A 24408-nucleotide genomic window follows, 5' to 3' on the forward strand; every position below is an offset into this window, starting at 1 on the left:
ACACAACAGCTCAGAGTAAGTGACTGAGGGACAGATTGTTGGGAATGAAACACGTTTACATTTTGTTGCACATTTCTCTCAATCCAATTTATCTCAGTATTAAAAGATCCTGAAATGGGTTTTTATCAGGAGTTTACTGACTCAATATAAAAGACTCTGAAACACGTCAGGTGGGACAATCGATGGGATAAAATCCCATTTCCGGAGCTTGGACAGGTGAGGGGTCAGTCTCCAACCCTCTCCTGTTAAATTGTCGGGGATTGTGTTGGTCTCTTCCCCATTGCACAACTTTCCCCTGCAGGAAGGACTGACCCTTCACCTCACTGACCAGATGGTTCCAGAAATCGATGGAATGGAGGATCCAACATGGATGTGACTGGATCCAGGCCTCACGGAGAAGCTGAGGAAACTCCGACAGCAGCTGTTGGGGCAGCTGGAGAGCAGCTGGAGGCTGATACATTTGGACATTGAGAGTGAGAAAATCCCTCTCCCTCCCCCAGGAAATCAGACCAAAGAACAGTGTAGATGGAGAGTGAAACAAGTGACATTTTATTTTAACAGCAAATCCCCATTGCAAGACCTTCGAGGTAATCAGTGTTGAACAATGTAAACCTCAGAAAATTGGTCTAAAACATTTCATAACATTTATGTTAATGAGTTATTTTTCTACTTTGTAAATTGTTGTAATCTTAAATGTTTCATGTTAATAAAAGTTATTTTGAATTATTTAGAGTGACTCCGGGATGATGGTTAAATACAACAACAACAGACTCAAATAGAACACCAACAATTTATAATTTACAAATAGAATTCTCATTAAATAAGACAACACAAACATTTCCTCAAAATGTAACAGCAACAAACCCCCCCTCTCTGTGCCTGAGGGTCACTGTCACAAAGGGGGAGGGGAGAGATAAAGATGTCCACTTTGCAAGATCTGCCACCCTAATGCCCCCTGCATCTTCCCTGTACCCGTGTCCTGCCCCCACTTGTGACAGAGACATGCCCAGCAGCTGATAACTCCTCACTGGGGAGCTGCTGACCAGAAGCTGCATCCACTCGAGGTACAGCTGCTGTCTCGTGGTCCTGCTCTGTTTCTGTACTTGGAGCTGTCAGGAGTGGCTCTATTGGGGTTATTTGTGACACTGCGATGCTGAAGGTGCAACATGGGGCAGGAGAGACAGTGTCACTTCACCTGCCCTCCCACCCAGTGCTCACCCTCCTGTTCGTCTGGATATCACTCCCCTTCCCTGTCCAGCTCAGTTAGTGTCTCACTTCCGTCTGTGAACCGGGGCTCAGTGTCTTCACCAGGTTCCCTTTCAGCCCCCTGGGCTGCTCTCACTGACTCAGCACCACCTCCAGCCGCTGTGTCCAAAGACAGCACCTGTCAGGAGAAAACATTTACAATGAGGATTCACCTTCCTTTGTCACATCACAGAAGCTCGTGTGCTGAGACCTGGTTTAAACATCCAGCTGCTGACACTCACCTTTCCTCACTCCAATATCTGCTTGGTCACCACTCAGTGAAGTATTACTGATTCCCAGCAGCTGCCTGACCCTCTCTTCATCCTCATTCAGATCCTTCAGAAAGACCACTCCACCCGCATGTAATGAACACTGCCGGACATTATGACCCATCTCACTCTAAACAGACATGTCAAATAAAGAGCACTTTGTGTGTCTTTGTTGGATTGGGTAAGACTTGTTGGGTAGTTTGGGGACAATTTCACACCCTCACGGTGTCGGGTGCAGAGAAAGGATCTTTACAAACACTGAGGGTGGATTTTTCTCTGCCCGCTGGCATCGGGTGTGTTCAGCAGCGAGTGGACAATATGATGAGAAGGCCACAAATCAGTTTTACGATGTTGTGAAACCAGTTTGCAATCGTCCAGTCTGCCTGTCAATGGCTGGTCACGTTTCCCACTGTTGGGTGTTGGGAAACTAATTGTAATACATCCGGGTATCATTATAAGGCCAGCCCACCAGACTCCATCCCACCCGCGGACAGTCCGAGACTGTCACTGTAGAACACGACTTGACAAGTGTGACGTGCAGAAGTCGGGACTCACTGCCAGGGCCTTGCTCACTTTGTGGACACCGGAGGAACTGAAGATGCTGGAACCCGACAGCAACAGGATCCTGGAGGAACGTCCATGGGAAGCTGGGTGGATTCTCATGGACATGGCTCCACCGTGAAGCAGCTCACAGAAGGTGGAAAGTCACTGTTGAGGGTCTGATCACAACAGATGATGGTCGAGGGGGTGGAAAGGCAGGTCCAGTTGTGTTTGGGAGGAGGAGATGGACCAGAAGGTCTAGGATTGACTGGGAGAGGAAGAGGTGTCAGGAGGGTGAGGTTGTGGAGGTGAATAAATGTGTCGGGGGGTGAAGTTGGGAGGGGGGAACAAAGGTGTCTGGTGGGGTGGGGTTGTCTGGGGGCAATGAAGGTGTTGGGGGGGGTGAGGTTGGGAGTCAAGGAATGAAGATGTCTGTGGGTGGGAGTTTTGGAGGGGGAGGGACTACAGGGGTGATGAGGAGTAACAGAGAAGACAGCAACTGGGGAGACCGGTATAAGGGAGGTGGAAGGTGAAAGGGAGGGAGTCAAGAGTGGGGGAGGAGTCGAGAGAGGCAAAGGAGTGTGGGGAGAGGAAGGAGCACACAGAGGGGATGGTGTTCGGAGGGAGAATGGAGTGCAAGGGGAGGAAGGAGAGCAGAGAGGGGATGGAGTTCAGAGGGGCTGATGTGCAGGTGAACGTGCAAGGGAGGACTCTGCTGAGTCCATGATGGTCTCCTGTTCAGGGAACTGAGGGCAGGCGAGATATGAGGGAATGGTGAGAGTGACCAAGGGCAGAGTGAGGTGATAGGTTGGGAGGGTGAGGGTTTGACGGTAGTGTAGAAGGGGAAAAGCGAGGGTGGTTGGTGGGGACCTGGAGGCAAACACTGACCCTGGGGGTGGGAAGGAGGAGGTCAGGGGGGTGAATGTGGATGGGGGTAGGATTTTTGGGAAGGAAGGGAATGTGTACGTTCACCTGGACATTCCCGAAGGAAAAGGGTTGTGGCTGGTAGGTCACGGAGGGGAGGAGGAAAGTGATGCCAGAGGGTTGACAGTGATGGGGGAAAGGAAATGGGAGGGGAAAGGACAGGAGAGCAAAGAAAAAACTGTAGCAGCATCGTGCTGGCTAAATCGAAAGTGAAACCAGAGTGGTGGTGGGTGAGATCAGGTGCTGTATGGGAGTGTGGTCAGTGGGTGGGCGGAGATACAGGTCGGCTCAGATGGACACCTGAGAGAGAACACCAGCAGCAGCATTGAAAATGCTTGGGACAGTAAGATGAGTGTGATGGATGGATGAAGGATCTGTGTGTGTGAGAGAGAGTTTGCACGAGGCTCTGAAAGGCCCTGCCACACACACACTTCTCCCTCCAGAATCACTCACGGTCCGGCTGTGTGCAGCTGAACTGTTAGTGGGGGGGGTGGGTGAGGGGCAGGGGGCGTGGGATGCAGTGGGAGGACTCGGGAAGCCTGTCAATGAAGCTGAAAGACACCATTACACATTACACAGTGAAAATGAATATATTTTCAGATTGTAAAGTGACAAAACGTGTTCACTCGTACAACCAGCTGTGATCAGAATTGCTTAACTTGGAGCCTTAGACTTCTAGATGCTGCCCTGACATCCGCAGCAGGGGTGGAGACAGCCTGTGCAATGGTCGGCCTTGTTGTCTCTGATGCCTTCAGTGTGGGTCCTCTGGAGAGCTGAGGGATTGAGGGCCTGGGCTTGCTCTGGCTGTCCTCCTGTGGACCTGCTGCTCCCTCTGTGGTGACAGAGGACGAGCTTGAAGATCTCACAGGCAAAGGAGACTCGGAGGGAGAGGACAGCCTCTGAGAGCACCACTTCATCAGAGAGCAGGCAGACGCACTCCTCCGACTCGTGTGCCACTCTTTTGAGGGCTTCCAACAGCTCTGCATGATGTTCCCACACCTTCTGCTGACTCTCCACATTGAGTTGGAAGGCCAAATCCACAGGCTCTTCATCTGAGTCGGGCCTCACAGATGCCTCTCCCCCAGCAGTCCTCCGAGTGAGGATAGTAGAGATAGAGTAGAAAGTAGAGATAGTTAGTGCATGGCAGCAGAGTGAAAAGCAGGAGAGAGAGAGAGAGCTCTCACAGTTGTGTTGAGAGAGGATGATGTGGTGCAGGATCCACATGGAGGGTCTTCACCACCAACCTCACTGTCCCCGCAGGCAGGGTCCACATTCTCACCAGCCAGCGCGATGACACACTCCTCAAAGTGAGTGAGGGGCCTAATGTGGGCCACTCCAACCACAGTCTGGGGCCTCTCCCTGATGAGGTCAGCCAGCTTCTCCTGCCTGAAAAAAATGGAGAGAGTGTGAACAGGATACATGGCACTACCTGGAATGTTTGTGTGGTGAGTGGAGACATGGACAGGATGAGGACATGAGCTCGAGAGGCTATGAGCCTGATGGGGACGTGAGGGTGTGTGTGAGAGTTAGTGGTGTTGTACCTTGAGCTGTGAAAACCCTGTGGATGTGTGCTGGGTTTGTGAGTGTGAGAGTTGAGAGTGATGGGGAGAGTGACTTACCCTGGCAGAACGAATGAGACAATTCACCCTGCAGTGGTACTGGCTGTCAGCCCTCTTTGACAGGGCATTGGCGCTGCCCACCACTGCCATCACCTACCAAGCCGGATTACTGTTCTTGCTGAACCTCCTGCAGCCAGAGCGGGGCTAGGGGACATCACGGTGGGCCTGCACTGTGTACAAAAGGTGCTTGAGGGACGTTTCATTAAACCAGGCGGCTGCTGTCTTCTTGCCTTTCGGGGCCATGTCTTGTGCAGCAGTCCTGGGCTGGAAGCATGAACAGCTGTGCACGCGGCTGCACTTTAAATATGGTGCCCATTGTGATGAAGCAGCGAGGTGATGGTGTGGCTGGCGAATGAGACCCGCCCACCATCCAAACGGCCTGTTTCCCGGGAATACATAATTAATGAGGCAGGATTGGGATGATACAGCGTGAAAAGCCACCATTGCCGCCAGTGGGTAAAACGTCCTTTTCCCACCCACTACTGCACCTAGTGTCAAATCTGGGATGGTTCTGTCCTCAGTGAGTGTGTCTCCAATGGCAACTGAATTTTCCCACCACTTGACATCATCTACCCCTGACCTACCCATAAACCCATTAACAGGATCTTCACTTCATTACCCATTAAATCTTCAATGAACAATTAAATGATAAAAACTGCAAGAATTCTACAAAAACTGTCAGATTGTGTGAACTCATTCCATTTCTTTCGACATTGCGGTGTGGACCATGGAACAGTGCAGTTAGCAGTCACACTCTCTGTCACCTCCTTCCACACCAAGACACTAACTTTACTCGGTAACCCACACTTCTCATTACTGAGATGCTGGAGACACTTCAGCTCCACCTCACTGGCAAATGTGTTGAAGTTTGATTCACTAAAGTTATGACACGTCTTCCTCTCATCTGTCTTTTGCTCTGTCACCTTCTTGTCTGTAAACAAGTGAATAAACGCTGATGGAAAGCAGTGAATGATGCTGACATTTGATATGAACTCACCCTGTTCACATTAAACTGAACCCCAACAACTGCCCATTCCAAGACCCACAAGATGCTGAGTGAATGAATTAAACCTTTCTTATGAAATCAGTAAAGAAGAATTCAGACAAGTCAACTACTGACAATTATTTATTGACAACAAACCACAATTATCAGCACTTGTGGTGAAACATTGAGGATATAAATGTGTTTTAGCTCTGTAAATACTTTTTAGTTGCAAAATTTACAAATGTACATTATATAACAGCATAAATCTGACATAACAGAAAGTGCAAAATAGATCAGCTTCTATCAATATAAAATGTGTCTCTCTCAGTTCCCTCAAGACATTAACTCTGTTCACGTTAATCACTCAACCTGAACAAGTTGCTGAAAATATGAAAGTGTGATGGAAAATCATCCCTGAAGTTCCCTTCGACTGTGAGAGCCATCACATTGTGGATCCTGGATAGAAACACTACTTGAGAAAGTCTCACTTGAAGAATCAGGATCCCAACCTGGTGGATCCAGGATCCACTGTTCAATCTGTGGAAGCACATTCCCAGGTAAAATCGATCTCCACCATCAAAGCACTCAGTGTAAACAATGAGCTGTGATTCTGTCTGTCTGCTGTGATATGGAAGGATAGACGATGATGTCCATGTTCACACTAGAACAGGCAAATCCAGTTATTCATCAATGAGGCTCTGGGAATGTCCTGTAGTGGAACACAGTAAACCCACGAGGTAAGGAATGGACAGAAACAGGGCAATCGGTTCAGGGTCAGGAGTGCAGTGAAATTAGTCTGACAGGTTTTAACAGTGTCTGGGAGGGTGAGACAGGGTCAGGAGGGCAGTGAAATTAGTCTGACAGGTTTTAACAGTGTCTGGGAGGGTGAGACATGGTCAGGAGGGCAGTGAAATTAGTCTGACAGGTTTTAACAGTGTCTGGGAGGGTGAGACAGGGTTAGGAGGGGAGTGAAATTAGTCTGACAGGTTTTAACAGTGTCTGGGAGGGTGAGACAGGGTCAGGAGGGCAGTGAAAGTAGTCTGACAGGTTTTAACAGTGTCTGGGAGGGTGAGACAGGGTCAGGAGGGGAGTGAAATTAGTCTGACAGGTTTTAACAGTGTCTGGGAGGGTGAGACACAGTCAGGAGGACAGTGAAATTAGTCTGAAAGGTTTTAACAGTGTCTGGGAGGGTAAGGCAGCATTATGGTTATCTGTTAAGATGGGATTTGAACTCAGGACCCTAGAGGATTATTCTGGGTGTTTGAATTACTCAATGTTTGGATTACTCCTGCTATGACAATACCACTACGCCATCGCCTCCCCTTTAGCTGCTGGAACGTTCTGGAACAGTGACATCAGAAGCTGAGAAAATAAAAGAGAGAGTGTGAGAAATGGGATAATGAGAGTGTGAGATATTCTCTATCACTCACTGGGCCCAGGATTCAATCACTTCCCAGCATTAACTAAACTGACTCACACGTGGGCCTGAATTTTACCTTCGTTGGGCCTGTGCGATTGGAGGGCCCGAGAGCGGGTGGGAACAACTAACGGGCAGCCAGCATGAAATGCACCCTCAGAATGACTCAGCACTGCCGCTGGGAGCGGGAAGAGGGCGGAGTTGAAGTGAAGTCCCCTAGAATCATAGAAACTTTCAGCACAAAAGAAAACCATTCTGCCCATCTTCCCCTGCTGGCTCTTTGAAACCATTATGCTTTGTCAATGTTGACGTCACCGTGGGTGCTGGTGAGAGTTTCCACTGAGCTCCCTGAAGGCAGACAGATGCTTCAGGGAGCTGCAGACCTCCAAATAATAAAAGGAAACATTAAAATGCTGCAAAAAATGTCCCTGCAGCACAACCAAGCACCTGAAAGCAGATCTCATAAAAACTGCAGTCCCCAGATATTTCTTTTTATTTTATATTCTAACGGTGATTCCATCCTGGCCTTGGATGAGGTTTCAGCAAAAATGTAAAGCCTGCCCGGCCAATTGGCCTGTGTGGTTCGATGGGCTACGGAAAATCACTTACAATTGGGGCATTAATGATCTTAATTGCCCCTTTAATTGCCAGCGGGCGCTCTTCCGAATGCCACACGTGCCTGCCAAGCGAAATATCGCGCGAGAGCAATACTCTCCCAACTTCATCTGAGGAGATTTTACACCCATTCGGCTCAGGTGAATGTCTGCCCCCAGGACATAAAATTCTCTCCATGGTAAGTGAGCACAGAGGGAGTGGAGGGTGAGGGAGTGGAGGGTGAGGGAGTGGAGGCTGAGGGAGTGGACGGTGAGGGTGTGGAGGGTGAGGGAGAGGAGGGTGAGGGTGTGGAGGGTGAGGGAGTGGAAGCTGAGGGAGTGGGGAACATTGTGAACCCAGCTGTGGAATTTGAGTAGAATGTTCCTATCTTCTCCAGTGTTGACTCAGCTAAGAGGTGATCTCATTGAAACAGATAAAATTCTGAGAGGATTTGATGGGAAGACATTGAGAAACTCTTTCCCCTGTCAGGAGAGTCTAGATCCAGGATTCCTAGTCTCAGGATAAGGGATTAGTCAGTTTGGGCTGAGATGGGGAAATGTCTTCACTCAGAGAGTTGTGAATCTTTGGAATTGTCTAACCAGAGGGTTGTGGATGATCAGGTGATGAGTACATTCAGCACTGAGATCCATCGATTCTGCAGCACTGAGGGGTTCAAGGGATCTGGGAATGAAGTGGGAACGTGGAATTGTAACTAAGTTGAAGTGGAGCCCCCTAGAATCATAGAAACTTTCAGCACAAAAGGAAACCATTCTGCCCATCTTCCTCTGCTGGCTCTTTGAAACAACCATTATGCTTTATCCCAGATTCCCACTTCTTGTCTTTATCCCTGTAAGTTCCTCATCCTCAAGTATCAAGTCCAGCCCCCTTTTAATATTATTTATGGAATCAGCTTCCACCACATATTCAGGTGGAGCCTTCCACATTCCGACAACTCCCAGAGTGAAAAACATTTCTCCTCTTCTCCTCTCTGGATCACTGAGCAATGATAGTAAATTTATAACCTCTCGTTATCCATCACTCACCAGACAGAATCATTTTTCCCCATCTACTCTAGCAAAACCTTTCATCATCTGGAAACTCTCTATTCAATGACCTCTTAATCATCTCTGTTTCAAGGAGACAGTCTGAAGTTTTCCAAGGGAGGTTGGGAAGGTTTTAAACTAACTTGGCAGGGAAATGGGAAACAGGAGATGCCAAGGTGCACAGAATATTGGGAAAGATAGATTTCACTAGGGCAGGGAATAGTAAGTTAATAGTTGTGGTCAGAATAAGAGAAATTAATGGAGTCTAAGTCAGGGTTACAGTGCATGTGTGTGAATGTACAGAGTGTGATAAATAAGATTGGTGAGTTTCAGGTGCAGGTTACCATGGGGAATTGTGATGTTGTGCCTATATCAGAGTCCTGGCACAAAGAACTGCATGACTGGGCATTAAACATCCCTCAATACAAGGTGTTCAGAAACATAGGAAAGGGCAAAAAGTAGGAGGGGTGGTGCTATTGTTTAAGGGAAGTATTGTAGTGCTGGAGAATGAGGATGACCCAGAGGGGTCAAGGACAGAAGGTGTTAGGCTAGAGATAAGTAACAAAAAGTTACATTGCTCTGTGTATGCTGTAGGACCACCAGCAATGGGAAGGATGTAGAGGAACAAATTTGCAAGGAACTTACAGAGAGGTACAGAAAATATAATGCACTTGTAATGGGGAACTTTAATTATCCAAATATAGAGTGGGATAGTCTTAGTGTGAAGGGCAGAGAGGGTCGAATTCCTGGCAGAATTTTCTGCCTGTTGGGTGGGCCCAATCCAATCGCCGGCGGGCGTGAAGCCGATCGCCGCCAGTGAAGTGGGTCGCACAGCCATTTTACGTAGGCGGGCCAATTAAGACCCTTCCAGCGTGAACTCCGCCGGGAAACTTGATGCGTTTCTTGTGTGGAGAGCAGGGGCGGGGGGTGCAGAATCACTAATGTCAAGAAAGAGCGCACTCATCTCCCTGAGGCTACGTGCAGCCTCAGGGAGATCGCTCTGACTTTTAAAACTATTAAAAACATAGAAAAGAAAAATTCCTTACATGTCCCCTCATGTGGCAATGTCACATGAGTTGGGACATGTTTGTAATTTACAGAACAACTTGATTAAAATTTTTAAAACCCTGCATGAAACCTCATCCTGCCAGTGGATGAGGTTCCATGTTTTCTCTATTTGCTGCCGGGGTTCCTGGACTGCTCGCTAACCTTAAGGTTGGACGGAGAGGTCCTTTAATTGTTTAAATGATCCTGACAACGGCCTCAATTGGCCAGCGACAGGTTGGCCAGCCCGCAAATGATTTTGTTGCGCCCCCGCCTTCCTGAAAATTTAAATGGGGCGGGGTGATGTCGGGGGTTCCACCCAACATCATCCCGCGTGATTTTACCCATCGGCGAGTGGGCCCCGCCCCCTGCTCACCAACGGCAAAATTCTGCCCCTAAAGTGTGTTCTGGAAAATTTCCTCCAGGAATATATGTCCAGTCCAACTAGAATGGAGGCTCTACTACACCTGGTTCTTGGGAATGAGTTGGGCCAAATGGATCAAGTAGCAGAAGGAAAGCATTTCAGGGAGAGTGGTCATTGTATCATAAGGTTTAGGCTGACCATTGTAAAATTGGAATAAATGTGAGTCAAAGATTGGCAGGAAAAACAGCCAATAGTCAACGGACTACCTGCAAAGAAGAGATAGTTCAGGCATAGGCAAGGTATGTTCCCTCGAAAGGGAAAGGGAGAGCAAACAAACCCAGAGCTGCCTGGATGACAAAGGAGGTAGAAATTAAGATTGTGTGCTTGTGAAAGGTGTCAGGCAGAAACTAACAGTGAGAACCAGGCTGAATATAGAAGGCTCAAGGGAGAGGTGAAGAAGTAAATAAGAGAAGCAAAGAGTGAGTATGAAAAGAGACAGGCAGGTAATATAAAAGGGAATCTCAAAGTCTTATATAGGCAGGTAAATAGTAAAAGGATGACTAAAAGGAGGAGTAGAGATGATGGGGACCAAAAAGGGGTTTTACACATGGAGGCAGAGAGAATATATGAGGTATGAAATGAATATTTTGTATCTGTTTTTACAAAGGAAGAAGGTGCCAAACAAGCCATGATATAAGAGAATGCAATTTGGATATGAGAGGAGTTTAAAATTGAAAAGGAGGAGGCATCAGATAGGCTGTCTGTACTTAGAGTTGATAAGGCACTGGGACTGGATGAGATGCACCCAAGGATAATGTGAGAAGTGAGAGTGGAAATTGCAGAGGCACTGGCCATAATTTATCATCTTCCATAGTCTCAGGGGTGGTGCCAGAGGACTGGAGAATGGCAAATATTCAAAAAAGGGTGTAAGGACCAGTCAGTTTAACTTCGATGCTGGGGAAACTTCTAGAAACAATAATTCAGGATAAAGTTAATAGTCATGTGGACAAATGCAGGTTATTTAAAGAAAGCTAGCATGGATTTCTTAAGGGAAAATCATGTTTAACTAACTTGCTGGAGTGTTTTGAACTGGTGACAAAGAGGATTGATGAGGACAATGATGTTGATGTGGTGAACACGGGCTTCCAAAAGGCATTTGATACAGTTCCACATAACAAACGTGTGAGCAAAGTTATAGCTCATAGAATAAAAGGGACAGGAGCAACATGGATATGGAATTAACTGAGTGACAGGAAACAGAGAGTTGTGGTTAATGGATGTTTTGCAGACTGGGGGAAGGTTTGTAGGGGAGTTTCCCAGGGGTCAGTGTTGGGACCACCGCTTCTTCTGATCTACATTAATGACCAAGGCCTTGGTGGACAAGACACAATTTCAATGTTTGTGAATGATACAAAACTCGGAGACATTGTGAACTGTGAGGAGGATAATGAAAAACGTCAAAGGGATATAGACAAGTTGGTGGAATGGATGGACAGGTGGAAGATGAAGTTCAATGTAGAGAAAGGTGAAGTGATTAATTTTGGTTGAAGGAACATGGGGAGACAGTATAAAATAGGGGTAAAACTCTAAAGAGGTTGCAGGAGCAGAGGGACCTGGGTATACATGTGCATTGAAGGTGGCACGGCAGGTTGAGAGCGTGGTAAATACAACATACGGCAGCCTGGGCTTTATTAATAGGGACACAGAGTAAAAGGGCAAGGAGGTGAAGATGAACTTGTATATGACACTAGTAAGACCTCAGCTGGAGTCTTGAGTACAGTTGTGGACATCACAATTTAGGAAGAATGTGAAGGCATTGGAGAGAGGGCAGAAAAGATTCATGAGAGTGGTTCCAGGATGAGAAACATCAGTTATGAAGATAGATTGGAGAGGTTATGAATGTTTTAGTTGGAGAAAAGAAGGTTGAGAGGAGATTTAATTGAGGTCTTCAAAATCATGAGGGGTCTGGACAGAGTAGATATGGAGAAACTGTTCCTACTTGTGAAAGGATCCAGGAAGAGAGAGCAGAGGTTTAAAGTAATCAGCGAAAGAAGCAAAAGTGAGATGAGGAAAAATCATTTCACACAGCGAGTGGTTAGGGTTTGGAATGCACTGTCTGCGAGTGTGGTGGAGGAGGTTCAATTGAAGCATTCAGCAGGGAATTAGACCGTTACCTGAAAGGGAAGAATGTGTAAGGGTGCGGGGGAAAGACAGGAGAATGGCACTAAGTCATAATGCTCATTCGGAGAGCTGGTGCAGACACGATGGGCCAAATGGCCTCCTACTGCACTGTAACAATTCTGTGATTCAATGTCTCCTGTTGATGTCCTGCACTCCCAGTACTGGAGATCCCCCACACTCACTCTGTCCCCTCAGTTCCACATTCCATTCTCTCTCACTCTCCACTCTCAGTGTCCTGTTCTCCCAGTACCGGAGATTCCCCCACACACACTCTGTCTCCTCAGTTCCACATTCTCCTCTCTCTGCTTCTTACCTCTCTGTTTGCTGTTCCAGATGATTATTCCGATTATCAGAAGTAGAGCAGCCAGTGCAGCGACTAATCCAAATATCATTCCAAGATGGGAGCGTCCTGCACTGTTTCCCGGGATTTCTGAAACACATTTGAATAATATCAGGATTGCCTCTCTGTTCCCAGATCCATTCCCAGTTCGATGTTAATTGGGGACAATTCTAACTGAAGCCGCCCATTGGGAATTGATGGGATTGGTTGAAAGGCTGGTTTTCCACTCGCCGATTTCACTCTCCAGTCAAGTCAGTAAAGAGTCCCATTGATGGTGGTGGAAAAGCCGTGTTGTCCCAATCCCGTGGGTTCCCTTCCCGGACAGTTCAGTTCTAATTCTCCCCGATGTCTCAGTGTCCTGTCCTTGTTCAATCCCCAGGGTTACATTGTACGGCCCAGGAGACAGCATCACTGATGCTTTTCACATCAAACTTCAAAGGGATGAGCTAGAAACTGACCGCAGGAAACTGGGCTGAGCTGATAATGAGGAAAACCACAGCTAAACAGAGTAAATGCTTCAGAAGAAGCACTCAGTACAATCCAACAGCAGGACTTAGTCCGAAACTACTGCAGTGAACCCACCATGGTCAACACAGGAAATAAGTGAGAGAATCCAGATCAAAGAAAAATCTCCACAAATGTCCACATATTGAGTTCCAGTTACTTAGTCAAGGATCAGCTGATCAAAGAGAGAAAGAATGGATTTGTGAATGGGAGCTCATGTCTGACTCATGTCATTGAATTTTATGAGGAGCTCAGTAACATGGTGGATAAGGGAAGGTCTATGGATCTGGTCTAGATGGACTTCCAGAAGGTCATTGATCAGTTTCCACATAAGAGATTATTGATAATAATCAGAGTGTTTGGAATTGGAGGTAACCTTTGACATGGGGTGAAAATTGGTTTGGAGGTCGGAGACAGAGAATGGCGATAAAGTGAATGTGCTCCCATTGGCAGGATGTGATATGTTGTATTCCCCAGGGATCTGTCCTGGGGCCTCAGCTTTTCACCATCTGTATTCATGACTTGGATGCAGGAACCGAGAGTTGTATATCCAAGTTTACAGATGATACTAAGTTAGGAAACACAGTGAAGGGATATTGACAGATTAAATGAGTGAATTTCATCTGCCATAACTAATGGATTTAGTTGGACATGTGCACAACTTATTAAAGGCTCAGGGTAGTGGACTGCTGCACACACACACACACACACACACACATCCAGTACAGTTCCTTACCCCACTGATAGAGCTGGGTCTCTGCCAGGCTGCTGTGTTCAATTTGACAGGAGTATTGATCCTCATCCCCAGCATTTATTTCAATCTCTTTCTGGGTCTGATGGGTCCCATCGTGGTTGGGTCGAACCCCCGAGGATAGTGTCTCAGACATTACCTCTCCATTCCTTAGCCAGCTCACCTCGATGTCTACAGGATAAAACCCAGTAACCAGACAGGAGAGAGTGAGCGGCTTGTACTGACTATCGGGGTCATTTCTGGAGATGAACACTTCAGGCTGAACTGTAATGGGAAAGGGTGAAAACACAAACAATAGACAGACACTGAATGGAATGGGAGAACGTTTACATAGATCAGTGAAGTTAGATCAGAACATGGGAACAAAACTAAAACGAATACCTCTCCTTTCAAAATATTCCTTCCCAGCTCGTAAATATTTCTTCAGATGTGGAACAAATACTTGTTGTAGATAGTTTTCCCAGTAGTTGTTCCAGGTTTCATCAGAATCCCATTTTTCCTTAGTCTTCACTGCAAAGTGATTGCTTGCGACCCATCTCATTCTGTCTGGCTCTAAACTAATATAGTCCTTTCCATCTAATCCAAACCGCATCGATCTCTTCATGGAGCCGTCTTCAGTGATCACAACAGATCGAATCCATTGAAGAGTGTGAATTCCTGTCAGTGACCAAACAGGGGATTAAGAATCGATAGTTAATAGACAATCACAAACTGTCTGATCAGTGGTGAAAGTGCAAACCAACATATTATCTACCCTTTTAACGTAAATCACTTTTCAACTATGTAACTATTTCTTTATTTCGTCTATATTAATGAATGTAGACTGGTGTGTCAGCCCGTGTGTACAGTGTGTCTCATGAGGGTAACATGGAACATCAAGGTATAAGGAGGACCCAGATGGAAGGTATATAAAGAACTGCACTAAACTGCACTGCGGGCTTAAAACACAAAGAATGATGGCTAATTTAGTCAAGTGAAAGCCTTGATAGAATCAGCAAGTTCTGTAAAATGGCTTAACCTGTGGGAGGGTTTGTACCAGGGAAGATAAACAGACTGAGCTTCATTAAGGGGCAATAAATGTGCTGCCTTCTTCCCATTCTGGAGATTGCTAAGTGTTGGAGATAACAAAATGGAGTCAAGCTGGCTTTGTTAAATCAAGTGTGACCTTCAAAGGGGGTTACGCCAGGGCACATGTACGGGGATGTAATTAAAAACAAATTTGGATGTCTTGGAGGCTGGTCACAAATCTCAGCCTCTTGACTCATATCAGGTGGCGGCTGGGCCGGTCACAGCGTCTTGTGGCTGGGTGGGGGAGGGAGTTTCTGGGCAGGAATGGTGGGAGAGAGATGCACCCAGAGATGGGGTCAGTTCTGTCTCCAGTGGGGTCCTGGGGGTTGAACTGAGAGCACTGGGCAGCAGAAGGACCAGGCACAGTGAGAGAGGGAGTTGGATCTGGTGGGGTGGCAGATCCAGGGTGACAGTCAGGTGGCTGAAGGTTCCATGGAATGGTCATGAAAGCGTAACAAGAAGGGTCAGTGTAGGCATGGGAACGATAATGGGAGTAGGCTCTGAGGGGACAGAAGGCCATGTGGAGGGTGATGGTTAGAGGTGTAAGTCTAACAGGGGGAGGTTTAAGTGTAACGGGGGAAGGAAATGGTTATATTTGGTGGGTCAAGGGTGATGGGGAAAGTTGGCAGGTGCCAGGGGGTCTGAGGGGCCATGAAGGGGGTGGCGTGAGTTTCAAGTTTTACACGCACCATATTGGGAGTCTCACCATTGCAACACAATCACTGTAAAACTGTGATACTTCGAATTGGGGGGAGGGTCTTTTCCCGTGGTTGGAGTTCAGGGTCAGCGCAATTGGCCGACCAAAGGGACACCCTAATAATCATGAGGCAACTGAATGGGAATCAGGCTCTGTCACTGAGTATGTTTAAAGCAGAGGTCAATATGTTTCTAAATACGAATGACACTAAGGGATACAGGGACAGTGCAGGGAGATGGGGTTGAGGTCGAAGATCATGTGGCCTTGAGAGCTCGCCGGCAACAGCCAGTCACAGTCATCAATAGAAAAGGTTTCCACTTTTTTAAGATACAGCTGATATGTGATCACAACAGAGAAATCCTGCATGTTTGTGCTCAGTTCCCAGGGAGCTCTCATGACACCTACATTGTGACTCACTCTCAGATGCCATAGCTTTTCGAACGACCTCAGCAATTGCAGGGCTGGATCCTTGGACACAAGGGATATCCCCAAACAATCTGTCTGATGACACCACTTCGCCGCCCACACAGTGCTGCTGAGGAGAGCGATGATGCTGCACATGTCTCCACAATGCCCACCATTGAGCAGATGATAGGCCTCCGAAAGATGAGGTTTAGATGTTTGGACCGCTCAGGCGGGGCTCTCCAATACTCACCACCCAGAGTGTCCAGGATCATCTTCGTACGCTGTGCCCTGCACAAATTAAAATTACAAAGGGGGAATGTCTTGGCTGAGGGAGATATGCAGGACTGAGATGTCTCCTCTGACAATGAGGACAGTGAAGACAATGGAGATCAGGGCCAGGGATGCCGTGGAGCTACATGCAAAGGCCATTGTGAGGGTATGACGCAGCAGAGAGGCTCATAACAATCTGATAGCTGGCAGATTCCAGGCACAGTAAGATTCCAAGACATATACTTTACTATTTGGTTCTCTATTCTCTGCTGGCTCGAAGGCCCCAGCTCCATCTTAGTTGCAGACATGATACTTTGCTTTAATGTACTTTGATTAATGAGATCTGAATTAAATTGCACAACTTAACGTCGGCCCTGCTGGTGGTTTGATCATTTGCATGCACCAAGCTACACTGATAAACAGAACTCTGGCGTGAAAAGCACACGTTAGAACCTGCACAGCGCTCCGTTCTCCCACCAGCTCAGGCACCTGTAAGTAGAATTGAGATATTTCCCATCAATCATAAAGTCCGTGTGCTTGGCAACTTGGAAACAATATCAAATCCAACCTGGGCAGAGATAAACCTCTGTCAATCTGACATCTGCTCTCAGAGAGGGTCTGACCCGACAAAAACTCTTTCAGGGGAAAAAGATTGGTGTGTCCACAAGGAGGAGCAGCATGAGAACATCACATTGCCCCTCGAGATCGTTCCTCAATGCAGATTTAACTTCCAAGCACATCAAGAGGAGCTAATTAGCAGCAAGCTAATGAAAGTAGATCATTTCAAATAGATTCATGAAAGAGGGTAATTCCCAGCAGGCCAATGACTGGAGTTAATTCCCAGCAGTTAATTCGCAGCATGTTAATAACGGGAGTTAATTCCCAGCACGTTAAGAACAGGAGTTAATTCTCAGCATGTTAATAACGAGAGTTAATTCCCAGAGCGTTAACGACAGGAGTTAATTCCTAGCCCATGGTGCGTGATGGACTGAGTAGAGTGACCCAGGTGTGAATGCTGGGTGATGAGCTGAATGGAGTGATGCAGGGGTCAGTGCTGGGAGATGGACTGAGTGGAGTGACCCAGGGGTCAGTGCTGGGAGATGGACTGAGTGGAGAGACCCAGGGGTCAGTGCTGGGAGATGGACTGAGTGGAGTGACCCAGAGGTCAGTGCTGGTAGATGGATTGAGAGGAGTGACCCAGGGTCAGTGTTGGGAGATGGGCTGAGTGGAGTGACCCAGGGGTCACTGCTGGGAGATGGGCTGAGTGGAGTGATCCAGGGTATAATGGGGGATAATCAACAATGAGTTTCTACATCATGATCTTACCGGATGTCTGATTTGTCATCTTCAGTATTTCATTCTGACTCTCCTTTGCCAGGTGTGAATGTGACTTCACCAGATCTGAGACATAGTCCCAGTGTTTCATATCGAAATATTCAGCCATGAACTGCTGCCTGGGGATGCACCGACGGACCTCACTGTCATAATGATCTATTTGGACTCCATTGACCATCCCAACATGTGTAATCTCAGGAAACTCTTCAATGCCGGAGGTTACAGTGTATATCACCGTGTGTGAGTTTGTGTCTGTGAAGCAAACAGTTAAAGTGGCACTTTAATAAACACCAACATAAGCATCAGAATAATCTCCCTGAGCCTCTCTGATCATAATGATACCAGAAAGCTCGGGAACATCACTGATGGTGTGAAAATCACTGTAAATGTGTTAGTGTCTGTAAAACAATTAAACAATTAAAGGGACAGGTTAATAAACATTTCCACACACTGACACCTGATCAAAGTGAGGCCCATCCACACAGGGACAATCTCCAATAATCCACCACTTTATCACAAGGTCAGAATCCTGTCTGATATTATAAACAGAATCTGATTAAACTGGGTCAGAATTAGATCCTGCAGCCTCTCAGAACAGGGAGCAAACCCGAAATCAGAGTCAATCTGGGCTGGTCTGTTGTGCAGGGTCTTAGTTGTAATATGTTTTTAAGGAACAGTAACCTTACATCACATTGAAATGAAAAGTGTCATGTGATCCAGTTTTAGTTTTACTTTTGCCTATGAGCAGAATGTAGCACAGCTCTGATGCTTTCAAGTTTCCTATCCATGTCTCTCTGTTCTCATGTGCCTAGTCTTAAGAAATAAATCCACAACCTGTTTACCCAATCCCTTATGAGTGATTGGTGCCGTTATATCATTATCAAAACACAACATGGTGTTCAGCGGTGGTCAAATGGCCTGGCAGCAAGATTAAGGTACGACATGATGAACAGCTTAGATTGTACCACATGGCGTGAGATGACCCTTGATGTTTGGGTCAGACCGCAACAATGTTGGAGAGTGGCTGTAATCCAGCCAGAGAAGGTTGTAATTCTAAGCACACAAAAGCGGCTAGAGTGACACTCATCCTGAGTACAATAGGAGAAGGAAGGTCTAAGGGTTATTGTCAAAATATCCACAAAATCCCCCAGATTGAATTGGGATGCAGCTGACCCACTGCCTGAATTAAACATGTTTAAACAGTGTACAGAGCTATGGTTTCTTGATTCATGTGTGTCTGAACCAGACAAGCAAGCTATAACAATTCACCTAGCAATTGGGAATGAAGGTCTACACAGGCTGAACACATCAGGATTGACAGCAGAAGAGCTAAAGGATCCCCAAGAGATACGGCCGACATTGGAAGACCAGTTCAGAATCAGGTTAAACTTCCGTATTCATCGATAAGAGTTCATATCATTTCGACAATAGTCTACAGAATCCATAGACCACTTCGTCAGTAGACACAGAGAAAAGGGAACAGACTGTGATTCTTCAAACACAGAGCTGGCAGACAGAATTGTTGATTTTCTGATCATATCCACTCCCATTAAAACCTTCCAGAAAGATCTGTTAGACAAACCCAAAACATTTAGCATTGGAGATCTACACAAGGATGGATGTGAGTATTAACCAATCCTCGCAGGTTAATAAAGCTGACAGGTCCTAAGTACATCCCCAGTTGTTGATGCACTCACTAGACCATCTAAACCTTGTAAGACATGTGGAAGCTGTGGCCTTCTCCAGACACCAAGGAAATGCCCACTTTCCAGCAATTCTGCAAGGCATTTGACAGAAAGGGCCATTGGCAGCAGTGGTTCACTAGAGCAAAGGCTGATGCAGCTGTGAGGAGCCGTGCAAAGATCAAACAGACCGGACATAACAGGCATCTTCAAGCAATAAGAATGACCATCCAGTATCCTGTCAGAAACATATACATGAGATGATTAACAACCAGAGAATGACAATGTGCCGGATGAGATGAGGAGCAGTAACACAGTTTTCACACTGTCAACCTCATGGAAAACACAGATACTGTCACTCACTCACACACGGGCATAGATCGGATAAGAAGAGAGACCGTCTATTGGCCGAGTATGAACAATGACATTGAAGCTATTGTCAAGCAGTACAAGGCATGTTAAGAGCATATGCCAGGTCAGCACAGAGAACCATTGATTCCACATGAAGCTCCTACCCATCCTTGGTCCAAAATCACATCCAACCTCTTTCGTGTCCATGACACTGACTTCATCGTCATCGTCAACTGCTTCCAAGTAGCCCATTTTTCAACAATTGCACAATACATCAAGCACAACTGTAGCACACACACTAAATGCTATTTTCAGTTTATTTGGTGGGACTAGGGAGCTCTTTATGTATAATGGTCTGCAATTTATTGCTAAGCCATTTGAGGATATGTGTCCGAAATGGAATATTGATCACACTACTTCTTCACCTCATTACTCTAGATCTAAAGGCCTAGCTGAATGAATGATTAGTCTGGTGAAATCCCTAATTATCAATGAAGACAGACCAAGCAAGATCTACACATTGCAATGGTACACCTGAGGTCGACCTTTAAGTGCAACTATTCCATTCCTGGCAGAGCTCATGTTTGTCACACCAGTGTGTACTAGTTTACCTACTCTTACCCATTCTACTTTCTCAGAAACTACCCGACGCAACTTTTAAAACTGCAAAAGAAGTTGATCAACGTGCACAATAAAAATGCAGGTAGGGAATTGCCAAGTTCAGCATTGGGACAAGTTCACATCCAGGATCCCACAGAATGTACACGGCAACCAGACAAGGTGACAAGGATTTGCTCAGGACCAAGGTCCTATGAAGACATCAGACACAATGGCGCAATGGTGAGGGGTAATTGAGGACAAATCAGATCCATTCCAGCTCCTCAATCACCATATAGTCCAACTACATCTGGGACAAAATCCCGAATCCACACAGGAGCAACATCCAATAATGACAATCCCACAGATCACTCTGATCAATTAAAGACACCTCCAGACAAGGTGACCATGACAAGATCTGGATGTATGAGCAGATTACCTCTACACTTTAGAGACTGATAGGTACATCTGCTCTACACACTTATGTAATGGTAACAAGACATGAACATGTATTGTAAATAGTTCAACTTCTTTAGAAGGGGGAAAAGTCTCTTTAAAAAGAACTGGGGATGTTATAAGGTGTACTGTTAAGGGACAGTCACCCTAAATCACTTGAAGGAAAGTGTGCCCCAGTTTTAGCTTCACTTTTGGCTGCAAGGAGAAGATAACAGAGCTCTGATGTCTTCAAGTTTTCTATCCATGTCTATCTGCTGTCTTGTGTCTACCCCTTCAGAAATGAACCCCAATGTCTTTACCCAATCCCTTATGAGTGATTGGTGTCTTTACATCATAATCAAAACATGACAGTCATCACCAGAAAACTTGTGGTGTGACTGAATTCCAGATTGAAACGAAGAGAAACAGGAATATTTGGGAGGATGAAGTGTGACACCATAGGAGGGGACCGTCACTTTATGAACAGTCTGACTGTCAAACAGGGTGATGGACAATCCAGAGCAGGACCTCACAGAGCTTTTTAATCACCCTTTTATATAGGGTCAGTAGAATGTAGGAGGTCTAAGATAACCTGGCCTATTCAACCAGGAGGGCATCACAGCTGAGGCTAGGGTAGGTTACACGTGGATTATCCTTCCCAATCCTGTGAATTTTAGAAGACTTTAGACTAATAGTGCTGAGCTGATCAGTTTTAGGCAAAGTTACATAGATTGTCGACTGACAAGGGAGTGAAAGTGTCTTGGCAGCAGATGGGAAAGTACAGTTGAGACCACAATAAGATCATTCATGACTTTATCAAATGATGGAGCAGGCTCGAGGGGCCAAATGGCCTATGCCTGAAGCTAATTCTTGTGTTCTCATGTCCTGTCATGGCCAGTTGAATGTTGGTGGTCTGAGACAACATGGCCTGTTCAACTATAAGGGCATCACATTTGATCCTGGGGTGGGTTAAACATGAATTATCCTTCCCCTCTCCGTAGTGTTTTGAAGACTTTAGACCAGGAGTGATGAAACTGTTTTGCTTCTCCCAATCGATGTGAAAATTAAAAGTGTCCATTTGAATCATTTTCCATTTGCTCCAAGCTTCTCTGCTCTTGGTGTTTCTACATCCTGCTGTCAGGAGAGCTGGACACAAATCCCATCAGAGTCTTACAGACTGTGCTGACTTCAATGGTGTAAAATATCAGGCTGGCTGTATAACAGGCGGCTAATCAAACATCACCCATTTCAAACTCTCACCAAAAGATTCCAATTAACCCGAGAGAGAGAGAGAGAGAGTGAGAGTGAGAACAGAGGGCTGAATTCTGTACTTACCGGGAGAGACCCAGGAAAAACCCAGGGAGATGGAGAAAAGGATCAGCAACATTCTGGGAATCCACTCTCCCTGTTCCAACCAGGGACTGGGAATGAAACACTCTGAGGAGCAAACTAATCCTGTTTATAAACTGGGGAAAACAACAAAAATAACAAGTTTAAGGAAACTCCATTTTCCTGTTAAACTCAAAATTTGATCATTTCCTGATTATAGAACCAGAGGGTGAACGATTGGTTAGTCTCAGAAAAATACCCAATGAAATGGATAAACAGTTGCTTGTCACCAGGTACCAGGATGATCAAACTGAGACAGGTTAAGATTTTGGCTGTAAGAAAACAACAATAACTTATATTTATATAGCACCCATCACTGAATGAAACGTCCCTAAGATGCTTCAGGGGAACATTATAAAACAAAGGATGACCCTGAGTCACACAGGTCAATGCCCACAAGCTTTCTCAGGGAAGCAGTTTTTAAGAATGTTTTACAGAGAGGCTGAGAGGTGTAGAGAGGGAATTCCAGATCTATGGGCCGAGGCTGCTGAATGCACAGCCCCCATTGTGGGTGATTATAATTCCTGATGCTCACAGGGTCAGCATTAGAGGAGGACAGATATCTCACAGGGATGTGGGGCTGGAGGAGATTACAGAAATAGGGAGGGACAAGGCTGTGGACAGATTGGAATTTTAACATTGAGGTGTTGCTTGACTGGGAACCGATGTAGGTCAAAGAGCACAGGGGTAATTGAGGAACAGGACTTGGGTCATGTGCAGAAAGCCCAGTGTGGGGGATTCATGGAGTGGGTCCTGTAGAAAGAGCCCAGTTTCAGGGTTCAGGGAGTGAGTCCTATAGAGAGAGCCCAGTGTGGGTGTTCATGGGGTGTGTCAGATACAGAGAGCACAGTGCGGGGGATTCAGCCTGTTCACTGCACTCTCCTCCTGTTAGTTTGACTCCCTCCCTCACTCTCCTCCTGTTAGTTTGACTCCCTCCCCTCACTCTCCTCCTGTTAGTTTGACTCCCTCCCCTCACTCTCCTCCTGTTAGTTTGACTCCGTCCCCTCACCCTCCTCCTGTTAGTTTGACTCCCTCCCCTCACTCTCCTCCTGTTAGTTTGACTCCCTCCCCTCACTCTCCTCCTGTTAGTTTGTCTCCCTCCCCTCACTCTCCTCCTGTAAGTTTGACTCCCTCACTCTCCTCCTGTTAGTTTGACTCCCTCCCCTCACTCTCCTCCTGTTAGTTTGACTGTAGCGTGACAGCCAATCACAATGGGACGGCCACCTGTACAGGAGGACGTCTGCAGCTGGCAATGGGGGCACAACTGTCAGACATTGTGTGAAGAGGGACAACACCTTCCACAGGACAGGCAGAACCTGAACAACCGGAGGGTACTGGAGAGGAAAGGGGGCAGGAAGGGCACCAGCAGAGACGGAGCGACCTGGAGATGAATGAGACCCAGGGTTACAGGAGACTTTGACCCTCCAGGCAGAAGGTCACAGACATCTGCATCCTGTTGCCGAAGAGCTGGACCCTCACAGCGATGGCCGCTAGGTCCTTCCTGTAACCCTCAATGTCTCTGTGCCCTTTAACCTCTTCACTCCTGGCTTCTTCCTTGGATCAGCTGAGGACCTTAGTGACATCTCACAAACAGCTGCCCACCACTGCATCTGGCTGGCCACTGATGCCCTCTTTCCCACAGCTGGACAGTACTTGCATTTCACAACAGACACAGCAGCACAGGCACAGAGGGCATTGTGTTCACCTCCACTGCCGGATTCTCCCTGGTTCAGGGAACCATCCAATGTACCCAGGTGGCCATCGAGACGCCCAGTGACCTGCCAGTGAGATCCATCAACAGGAACGACACCCACCTCCTCAATATCCACCTGGTCTGTGACCAGAACAAGAGCTCCCTCCATGTGTGCACGCTCTCTCTCCTGGCAGCTGGAATGACACTGAACAGAGAGGTGACCCAGCTGCACAGTGAGGTGGCCGGGTACATCTGGGGGTGTGAAGGGGTCATGAGGATGTCATGAATGTCAGGAATCTCCTGATTCAGGAATGTTTCAGCTGAATTCCCCCCTGACCCAGGGTGAGGGACAGGACATGGAAGGGATTCTAAGATCCCCGTGCTAATACAGGTATAGAAGAGGCAGCCTGGAATATCTCATCACTGACCATCAATGATGGGAGCACATCTGTCCAGAGGCTTTCCCCTCACTGTGGAGGATCCCATTATCTCTTTCACCACCTCATCCCACTTTTCCTGTCTCTACAGCAATAACCAGAGCCCCCAACGTCTGACTTAAACTGTCATCATTTACATAGTGTAAAGAGGAACATAGTGGAGAGAGAGAGAGAGAGAGACAGTAAGAACACCCCCCAGTGACCCACTCAGTGCCCTGTGTGACACCCT

General features: G+C 46.7%; 1 protein-coding gene across 3 annotated transcripts in view; it reads right to left on the minus strand.

Moving 5' to 3' along the window:
• LOC121291118 (class I histocompatibility antigen, F10 alpha chain-like) overlaps positions 1-22223 on the minus strand; it is a 47727-nt gene extending 25504 nt beyond the window's left edge. The window contains exons 1-6 of one of the 3 annotated variants that reach the window (XM_041212184.1): positions 21996-22223; positions 17587-17847; positions 14202-14477; positions 13806-14084; positions 12539-12655; positions 6237-6291 (exon numbers count right to left, since the gene is read on the minus strand). In XM_041212184.1, coding sequence (XP_041068118.1) covers positions 6263-6291; positions 12539-12655; positions 13806-14084; positions 14202-14477; positions 17587-17847; positions 21996-22047 — 1014 coding nt within the window. In that variant the 5' untranslated portion in view covers positions 22048-22223 and the 3' untranslated portion in view covers positions 6237-6262. Of the gene's footprint in view, positions 1-5710; positions 6945-12538; positions 12656-13805; positions 14085-14201; positions 14478-17586; positions 17848-21995 lie in introns of those variants that run through there. The other 2 variants (XM_041212183.1, XM_041212182.1) reach the window with 2 other exon arrangements.
• Positions 22224-24408: the final 2185 nt, after the last annotated feature.

Source organism: Carcharodon carcharias, chromosome 19 (genome assembly GCF_017639515.1).
Source record: "Carcharodon carcharias isolate sCarCar2 chromosome 19, sCarCar2.pri, whole genome shotgun sequence".
Taxonomy (NCBI): Eukaryota; Metazoa; Chordata; class Chondrichthyes; order Lamniformes; family Lamnidae; genus Carcharodon; species Carcharodon carcharias.